Source organism: Notamacropus eugenii, chromosome 6 (genome assembly GCF_028372415.1).
Source record: "Notamacropus eugenii isolate mMacEug1 chromosome 6, mMacEug1.pri_v2, whole genome shotgun sequence".
NCBI lineage: Eukaryota > Metazoa > Chordata > Mammalia > Diprotodontia > Macropodidae > Notamacropus > Notamacropus eugenii.
The window spans coordinates 191,679,377-191,689,541 of record NC_092877.1 but is presented as its reverse complement, the minus strand read 5'-3'; the positions used below and the strand labels follow the sequence as shown (position 1 = coordinate 191,689,541).

General features: G+C 38.3%; 1 protein-coding gene across 1 annotated transcript; it reads right to left on the bottom strand.

Annotated features, from left to right (window-relative positions):
* Positions 1 to 1,432: 1,432 nt before the first annotated feature.
* LOC140512229 (uncharacterized) lies at positions 1,433 to 8,731 on the bottom strand. Its single transcript, XM_072621473.1, has 4 exons — positions 8,535 to 8,731; positions 5,088 to 5,194; positions 4,457 to 4,506; positions 1,433 to 3,969 (listed from the first exon to the last, which is right to left on the bottom strand). Exons 3-4 carry the CDS (start codon positions 4,485 to 4,487, stop codon positions 1,433 to 1,435), a joined length of 2,568 nt encoding a protein of 855 aa, XP_072477574.1. The 5' UTR covers positions 4,488 to 4,506; positions 5,088 to 5,194; positions 8,535 to 8,731.
* Between the last annotated feature and the right edge of the window lie 1,434 nt (positions 8,732 to 10,165).

Sequence of the window (10,165 nt, the reverse complement as noted above, 5' to 3'; positions counted from 1 at the left end):
CAAGATGGTGGACAGAATCAGAAGAAAGATAGGCATTTCTGAGAATGGTATTTTCTCACTATTGGGAAAGGCCAAATAGAGATTAGGATCCAAAGCACAGTCTAGTTTTCTGTTGTCTCATGTTTTGACTTATAATCATCTTACCTACTCATCCATTCAATGTTGCTCCTCTTGTGACTGCTGAGTCCTGTCCACTACTGAAATTGTCACTGATTTTTCTGCAGTGGTCAAGAAGTTTCATCTGCTTCAGTCTCCAAGTCCCTAGTGTCCTGGAAAGGATTATAACTATCTATACAGAGTGTCCTAGAAATGTTGGTACAGTTTTAACTTTTAATGGCTATTTTAATAGCTTGTTAAACTATTAAAGCTTAAAACTACACTAAGACTTTTGGGACACCTGTATAATAACATTATTATAATGCTTACTATGTGCCAGGCACATGCTAAGCACTTTACATTATATTATCTTCTTTCATCCTCACAACAAACCTAGGTGGTAGGTGCCCTTATCATATCCATTTTACAGATGATGAAACTGAAGCAAACAGAAGTTAAGTGATTTGCCCAGGGTTATGCAGCTAGTTTTTGAGACAGGATTTTAACTCAGGTCTTCCTGACTACAGACCGGATGCTCAATGTACTGGTTCATGAAGTTGCCCTATGTTCTAACAATTTATCTACTCCTTGAAAATCTTATGTTGTATGTTACTCCTTTTCTGATTTAAATTCTTCTTGAGGAATCTTTCTGGTGTGACTCATAAACACCTGGAAAAACTTTACTGTGTTCTCAGTAACTGAATTTGGATCTCACATATTATGCTACTGAAACTAAAAATGTTATCAAGTACTCAGATGTAGGTTGACTTTGGAAGTTTGCAATTAAATTACCAGTCAGCCTCCCAGTAGTCCACACATAGAAAGATGCAAGTAAGTAAGTAAACTTAGATATATGCACAGCAGACGAAATTTCTATCTTTCTTGAGAATTGGCAGCCAGGATAGATTAGACATTGGAATCCACAGTTTGGGATCTAAAAAGGTACCAGAGGTGGAAGAAAGATATATCTTTCAACAGAGGAATGATGAGTTCACATCTTGAAGTAAGAAAGAGTAAAAGTAGACCCATGGACGTCAAACCCTTACCAAGCCTTCTGAGGTGAATCACACTCAAAATATAAGCTATACTGCTATGCTGTGGAACGTAGGAGCCATTCATTCTTTCTTCACTAAAGGAAAACAAATGGAAAAGGGAGAAATGGCAGCTTACTGCCCTACATACTTAGAAGAATATGGCACTGCCTTATGAATCATTAAGAAAAGTCAAATTCAATTTCTACCTGTCTGTAAAGGCCAACAATTAACTCAGAAGAAAAAACAAAATGATTGTCCCAAGGACACACAGGAAATCAATTACTTTAGGAAAGAATGACATTTTAATTTTCCCTCTTCTTCATTTGATATCTCTCCAGAAAAGACTTGAAAATTCCTGCAGATTCCACTGATTCTTCTTTTCTCTCGGACATTTTCCTTGGGAATAGCACTGGACTTCCAGTTGGCTTTCTTCCAGGTGACTGATGATACTTATCATGGCTATAGTTAAGCCATGAGACCAGTAGAGTGTCAGGAGGCATAGGTTCTGAAAAAGATGGTGAAGGAATGACAGGTGAATAATATGTGTGGGAAGGCCTACCAAAATTTGGGAATGGGAGGTAACTATGAGGAGATGTCCTTTGTGGGGGAAGTTGGAGAATAAATCTAATGCCCATTCTTGTATTAGAACCAGGCACAGGTGTTGGTATAGCCAACAATTGTGCTACTGTTTGTCCATGCATTTTATCCACATGAGGACAACCATATGGAATCCAGGAAGCACAAAGAACGCAGACAACGTAACTTGAACAAAGGCGTGGTCCATCCTGAAAAACAGTGTATTCCTTCATCCGCTTAAGAAGAATTTGCTTTCGAATGTCATTTTTAATTTCTTCCTGAGGGATAGAATTTATGATGTTATTAACAGTTCTTTTATGGACAGCACCACCCTCAACTATATATGGTCTAATATAATTAAAACACCATGAAGATTCTCTGTTCTTAATTGTGTTGGTCCGATATTTGGGGACAGATATAGCCTTAACTTGTTTGTCTGGATGTGGTAAGACCTTGGCACAATGTTCAGGATATGAATGACCTTGTGCAGAGCGGATAGGATCCTTTGGAGTCTCCAGCTGCTCATCAAAGGATGGTGGATTTATTTGTCCATGTTTAAAGCTCAATGGACATGTTTGCTGATGGTCAAGCTCTTGGGAAGGCATATCTGGATGTTTGGGACATGCCAAATGTGTGGCCCAGTATTTGGGAGTCTGTGAAGGTTTGATACGTTGTTTTAGGGCTGAAGATGTAACTTTTCTGTTGCCCAGAGGAAATGTGGGTTGTTGGTCAAGGCCTAAATAAGGAGCAGTCTGATTATTGGGGTTCTGGGAAGATGTGTTCTTGTGCTTGTATAGAGGAAATGTGACACAATTTGTGAAATTTAAAGGAACTTTAATCCTCTTGTCAGGATCTGGTGTAGTCATCTGAAAGTCAGAACCTGATGAAATTTCATCCAATTGTTTAGGTCTTGCTTCATATTTAACGTAGTAGTCAGCGCCCTGTGTAACTGTGACTTTGTGTTCTGGTCCTGAAACAAAATGAACCTGTAGTGTAAGATCTGTTTTTCCCTCTACCTGACACTGATCAGCATCCAAGGCAGATTGAACATGGTGGATAGGAGCCAATAGAAACTTAGCCTTCTGATCTGGCCCAAGTTCATCATTACTTTGGTAAATGGGTCCCAGAGAAGCTTCAGCATGGTTAATGGAGTCAAGAGGAAACTTAGTCTGGTATTCTGGGTCTGGTAGAATTTTGGTACACATTCGGTCAGAGTCTGGTAAAACTTTAGTCCTCTGCTCAGGACCTGGTGGAAGTGAGACTTGATGAGCAGGAACTAACTTTGTCTCCATCTCAGAATCTTTTGATTCTAACGGATATGTAACACAATGTTTGAGATCTGGAGCTTTGACACACTGGTTGAAATTTGGTCTACTTTTAACCCTGTCTTTGTCTGTCATCTGATCAGCATCTGGTAGAGGGCTTGCCTTGTGATATCTGGCAGGTTCGCCACTGGCTTCAGGGCAATCAGGGCATGGCAGTGGTATGCCTTTGGCTCTGTGCTGGTGACTGAAGGTCTGTAAAGGCAATGGGGAGATTATATCCCTTTCATAGTGCTTCAGGGCCTGTAGTGCTTTAGACTGATGACTATAGGATAGAAATGGACTAGCTGTGGCTTTGACCCAGTAGTCAAAGGATAGAGAAGCTACAGTTTTGACTCTTGGTCTGCAATCTGTATGGGATGTAACCTCATTCTGATAATGAGAGGACAAGGAAATTGTGGGCCAGTAGTTGAGGTGTTGATTTTCAGCCCAGTGGTCAAATCCTTGGGGAATCCTAGGAAGGTGCTCTGGGTCCAGTGAAGTCTTGTTCCATAGGTCAGGGTTAAGTGGAGGAGCTGTCCCATTTTCTGAGTATGGTAAAGCTCTGGTACCAGCTGTCCTTGCCCCAGAATCAGGAAATGGCAAAGATGGAATTGTGCTTCTTGCCCAATGTCTAGGGCGTGGCGATTGTGTGGCTATAGGTTTGATAGGACTCGGATGATCAAGATGGGGAAAGGGTACAGGCACTGTTTGATTCTCAGCATGGGATAATTGTGTAGCTGTGGCCTGGTGTTTGAAGCATGATGAGGGAGCAGATGTGTTCTTGTGGCCAAGATGGGGCAACACCTTGATTTTGGTCTGGTTTTGGTTTAGGTATGGCATCACCAAAGGCTTCGACTGATGATCTTGTTCATTTAATGGTGCAGTCTGGTGTGAGGAACATGGTGACACATCCATCTTGGCCTGGTGATTCAGGCCTTTTCCAGGGAGCTGCAGTGAGTCTGTTGATAGAGAGATGACATGAATGAGGGCAAGGTAATGTGCATTCACCAAAGTAAAAGAGCACTATGTGAACAGGATTTATGGGAAGAACAACCGCAAAGTAGGGAGAAAGTGAAAGTAACACAAGGAATCTAAAAGGAATAATACCTGGCATTTTTAGTATAGTTTTCAAAGCACTTTCACTCTCTGAGGCAGGCTGGGTTGCTTTTATTATACAACCTTTTGACAGATGGGAAATTGAAGTTCAGGGAAGTTCAGTGAATGTTTTGGGATCACATGGTTAATAAGTGGCAGAGATAGGACCAGAACTTTGATCTTCTCACAATTCTATCAGAGCTCTTTTTGCCACAGTATTTGACGGCCACTAACTAAAGAGAACAAGTATCAGATAGATAAGTCACAAAGAAAGATGGGTCCTGGATTTACAAGGAGAATAGGGACTCAGCAAGAAAATATGTGATAATCTCCAAATACTGAAGTTCTCACCATTTGGCAAAATCCTCCGTCTTCTTCCCATTGTGATGTTGGATGCTTTCCTTGAGAAAATATTTTTTTTAAATGAGATCATATGACACCTCCATCAGCCCTCCCACACACAAAATTCCATTCACTAGGACTCTTCCTCATACCTACTTGCACTAAGCCCAAATAACTTTTTAAAAAACTCTATTGTATTGTTTTTATCTCTGTTCTTGGTAATAAATTTTGAGTGATATCCTCACCTTTCTCACAAATGAGAAATAGATAAGCTGGCCAATGGCCTTCTGCTCATCCTGCTTCCATTCTTAATAACCTTTATTTGAGGAGAATTGTATTTATTTTTGCTTGGCTCTAAAGGGCAGAACTAGAAATTATTTGGAAGTTATAGAAAGAAAGATTTCAATTTGATATAAGAAAAGAGCTATCCTTTATGTAATAGGTAGCCTAAAGAGTGAGGGTAAGTATAACATTGCCAATAAATATATTTTTGTTGAGATATAATGTTTTTTAGATAATTAAAAACAGGACTGAGAAATGCTCATTTTTTTCTACCCTTCTACACAGAACCAATTCTGAAGAGCCCTGGTGATAGTTTCTCCCTCTAGCTTCTCAGTCCCCATTCCAAATTATTTCTCACCAACAGGAATTTCAAGGAGAACAGGAAAGGATATTCTAGGTGCTCCAAGGATCAAGAACCAACATCAGTCCATTTCCAAGTAGGGATGATGGTGGTACCAAGCTCCCCTAATACAGGATGATACATAATAGATAAATGAATTCTTTATAAAAAAATAAAGCAACCAAGAAAAAAATCAGTCTGACCAGAAGTAGTATCTCATGAGAACACTATGCCCTAAGATGCAGAGGAAAGCTAGGAATGCTTCCTCAGACACACATATGTTAGAACTGAGTCCAGTGACAGTCTTGATTCCCCGAATATAGGTGCCTTCTGTTCACACATTCTTAAATTACCTGTTCTATTTTTATTGTTTATGTGTAGCCAGAGTTACCCCATTCACCTGTGGGTGGCCTAGCCATGATAGATTCAGAAATAACTCTATTTTACTGGACTTGCCTATACATAAAACAATAATAACTTGCATTTCTGTATTTTAAGTTTTGCAAAAGATTTTTCTCTCACAACACACCTTTGCAAGGTTGTTGCATTTTATTATGCCCATTTTACACAGGATGAAACAGTCCCTGTGAAGTTCAGTGATTAAATGCCTGCCTATAAACACATGTATAGTGTTTTGAGACGATATTTGAAGTCTAGTCTCCAGTCTCTAGGTTTTGTGAACTATTAACCATACCATGTTGTCCCTCATCGGACACAAATTATCATGCTTTGTATCTCTATCAAAATTTCCTATTGATCCACGCTAACTAGTTTCCATTCAGTTCAAGATAATATTCCTTAAAGAGCACCAAACACTTAAGTTTCTTAAATTCAAACTTATTTTTTATTCCTCTGGAGGGCATAGATTGCACCTGTAAGCTCTGTGAGGGGAAGGACAATGTCTTAAAGATCTTTTAATCTCTTATAGCTCCTAGAATAAAACCCTGAGTGTTTATTAACCAAAAAAAAAAGTTTAATTAATTTTAGCCAAGAAGCAGTAGATATGTGGAAACATACAAGTACTTCTGCTGAATCTTGGGACAAATGTAAGAGGAATCAAAGAGAAAACTAGCAATGTTAATGCCAGAATTTCCTCTCCCTGGTAGGAAATAGAATTCATGTACACACGTTTTTTTCCCCCTTAAATCAAGAAAATATAACGTAGGAATATGAGGCAGAAACCCAGTAGATAATTATCTTTTCCTATGTCTTTTTCTAAAAACTATCCCATTTGTCCCTACAATCCATTCAGCCAGAGCAGTGTCCATCATAAAATTGTCTGAGGAATTTCAAAAAGGAAATAATTGCTTGGGTAAGCTCACATGCAAGCCTAACCTCAGCCATCCATTTATGAGCCTCTGGGCTCCACGTTCCAAGTAAGAAAACCTACACTAACACAAAGAATCCACCCCATAATCCATTTCTAACCCAAATAGATGCAATGAAAAATGTTCCCTATTGATCGGAACGCCAATATGGCAAGTGTTTCATCTGTAACTCATCAAAACATATACTGGTTTGCATGCCCAAGGTTTAGAGAAATGCAAAAGGAAGGCTTCTGTCAAATCTAGCAACAGTCAGGTTGGGAAATAAATCATAAGTTCTCTCTAAAAAAATTAGCATAAACTTTCCATTTATATGGTTTTATTAAATACTGTTGCAAAATACAGAACCGCTTTTTAGGATCATAAAGATAGTCTAGATCACAGGATTGTCTATCTCAGAATTCTAGTATCCTAGGATTATATCCTAGAGGTTATCAAAACCAGGCTCTTTGCTGTATGGATAAGGAAACAGACCCCAAAAGGTGAAGTGACCTGCCCAAAGTCTCACCAATTATCAATGACAAAGAATAGATCTAAAACTACCCAGCCTACATGATTCCCAGGAAATTCCCTTTGTCTGGGCCAAAGTTTTCAGGGAAGCCAGCTTTTTTCTTCCCTCTTCAGCTATTAGTGATTCGATCTGATTCCCAAGGCCTGATCCTGTGGAGCTCAGACGCTTAGCCCTTTTCTTCCTTTGTTGTCACACTAAGAAAATGCCTATCATATTTGCCCCAGGGAATCTCTATGACCCTGACCCTGTCACTCCTTGTGCAGCCCTCTTTCTAAAGGTTCGTTCACAATTAATGTCCAGAACAGCAGAATAACAGAATATTTAAACACAAATCAGGATAGTGGACCAGTTTTGTTCCAAATGGTCTTGACGAGTACAAACTTCCTTGATATTCCTCCCCTTCAGTTCCCAAGTATTGTGGTCCATACGAAAAAAAAGGCACTATTAGTATTATAAATAATAAGAAAACACTATTCAGTACCCTCTCCAAAATCATACCCTTTCCTTCTCTTGAGGGAACTGTACCTGAGATGCAGAGAAAACCAAATGTTCTTCTTTATCTATTTATTCCATGATTAGAGTCTTTAGTTGCCAGCCCAGATAAATCACCTGTGGTGGTGTGAGAATCACAGAGCAACAGCCTTTCATTTTATCATCTACATTTGGTTTCTTCACCTATCTATAGAAGGCCAGTCAATACAAGGGCTAACTCAGAGAAGGTCTTGCTTGAATACAGAGTAGAAACAGGCCAATCACAAAACCCAAAACAAACAAACAAATCTAACTGCCGACAGCAACCTGAGGAACAACGAGCAGTAAGTAGTCTCTTGTTCAAGCCCTACATTTCAACTTAACTTCTGCCTTTTGGACTACGAGGTCAGGTAATGCTGCTTGGAATTTTAGCATGCCACCTACCACCACGACAGCCATCACCACTAGTTTTACTACTGTTATTTCTGCTTTGACTCCTGCTACTACTACTGCTATTGCTGCTACTACTGCAACTACTGCTGCTTCTTCTTCTTCTACTACTACTACTACTACTACTACTACTACTACTACTACTACTACTACTACTGCTACTACTATGACTACTACTACTACTACTACTGTTACTACTACTACTATTTCTGCTAATGTACTATTGCTGTTCCTGATACTGCTGTTAATACTAGCACTGTATTCCATGTTTCTGGCATCAGGCTTTCTAAAAATTTTTGCATACATTATCTCATTAGAATTCCACAATAACTTTGTCATTCTTGACCATAAAAGTCCCAAAAGTGGTTACTCAGTTATGGAGATAGATTAGTTATCTCATCAGTGTGGGCTAGGCAGATGATAAGCCAAGAATGATATCTAATTCTAGGAGATATTTGCCTGTGTTTTTTAATGAGTCCTTCCTAATGAATCTGTATGAAGCTCTGGGGGTTTTCCTTTGATTCTTTTAATATACTACAGGTACCAATGTAGAACTTCATCTGTCCTATCCTCATTCTTTAATAAACCTCTTACTTATTTTAGTTATATATGTCATTAAGTTCTAATTTCATCCTACTTCTCAGGCAGAAATCATTATTGATCACTTGTCACTTGTCACTGATCACTATATATTAAGTGTCAACCTACCATTTCTCTCTGCATTGTCCTTAGGGTTACTTGTAACTTTTATTCTTCCAATTCACAGCCTTGTGAGAATACTGGTATTATACTGGTATTCAGTGGCACTGAGCAGTTGGTGATCATTGAAAGTGCACAGCAATTTTCCAGAAATGACCCTGACTGATCTCTCCTTTCTCAACTCTGAATCCATCATTTTCCATCTACAGCACCTGTCCAAGATAGACATAGATACATTTATAGATGGACAGATAGACAGAAAGATAGATTAGATAGACAGATAGATAGATAGATAGATAGATAGATAGATAGATAGATAGACAGATAGAAAAATTAACTCTAAATCAATGAGTTTTTCCATTTCTAGTCTACATGGTTCAGATACAGGGTCTCTAGACAGTGCAATCAAGTATGGGAAATAACTCATCTCTTAATAATATCCTAGCCCATGTATGTGACTAGAACATAGCCAGGAGGAAATCTCCAACCATTCTGCTGGTGCTGAAATAATGGAAATCAGGCAGGTCCAATCACCCCCAAAGAAATTCAATATATACTCTTTTGCATTATTGTAACATGAACTGTGTTTTTAATACAAAAATAGGATCAACATTTTTTCAGTGGAGAAAAATTCTAGCTATTTTGAAAGTGATCTCTCTTAAGCCTTTGGGACTGACGATCAGTTCAGAAGCCAGTAATTATAACAATGTATAGTTACCATTTTAAATATGGTGGAATTCTTACAGAAATGTAGTCTAAAGTAACCAAAATTGGTGACAGAGTGGGGCAAAGAAACCAGTGAGATAACAATGACAAAGGTTATAATAATATTTTTCTTTTTCATTAAAGCTTATGGTTTTCAAAGTATGAAATGTGGTATGGTGGGGATCATATTTCAATTTTTACAATTAGCTCGCTGGATATTTTTGTCAAGATAGTTGAATAAGGGGTTGAATTTCAGCCTTACTAAACAAAAATGAAATGAAATGTACCAAATATGTAATTAAAATTATAAGAAAAATGGTAATTCCTGTTAAAAAAGAAAATTTTGTTCCTGATTTACTAAGCTTAGTTGCCCCCAATGAACCTTTCTCTCAGTCTTACCAAGCCATTATTTTGAGTTTGGGGTAGAGTAACACATATTGTTTTTGCAAAATTTCCTCTTAGCAATTATTCAGTATGACATGTTCTCTCTCATAACATCCCCACCTGCCCTTACACCTTAATGAAGGATAACCATGATCTCTCCTACTCTTGAAACAGAGAAAATCAATATATTGTGAATAGGCCTAGAAGCAGAGAGCCAGTTAATATGTTATCTTCTATAGAGCAAAAAGTATTTTTTTACTAAGTGAAAAGAATTAAGATAATTCCAGTTGTGGCTTTCCTCCATTAGAATTTCCATGTGGCAGGAACATATGGGGCTAAACACCTATCATTGTCCCTTAATCTGAAGAGGTCATTAATGTCATCTAGAACTAGCTTTCTATACAGAAGAAAATGAGTGGTAGTAGATAGGGAGAGGGGCCCAGCAATATAGGACCTAATACATTTTTTGTAATAGAAAGGAGGGGGAAGATGGTGAGAAGACCAAGAGGGGAAAAAGCAATTGAATATAAGTCCAGTCCTATTTAGATAAA

Coding starts and splice junctions, on each gene's coding strand:
- LOC140512229 (XM_072621473.1), bottom strand. CDS start 4,487: ATGGGAAGAAGACGGAGGATTTTGCCAAATG. Junction 3,970..4,456: donor ACGGAGGATTTTGCCAAATG/GTGAGAACTTCA, acceptor CTCTATCAACAG/ACTCACTGCAGCTCCCTGGA.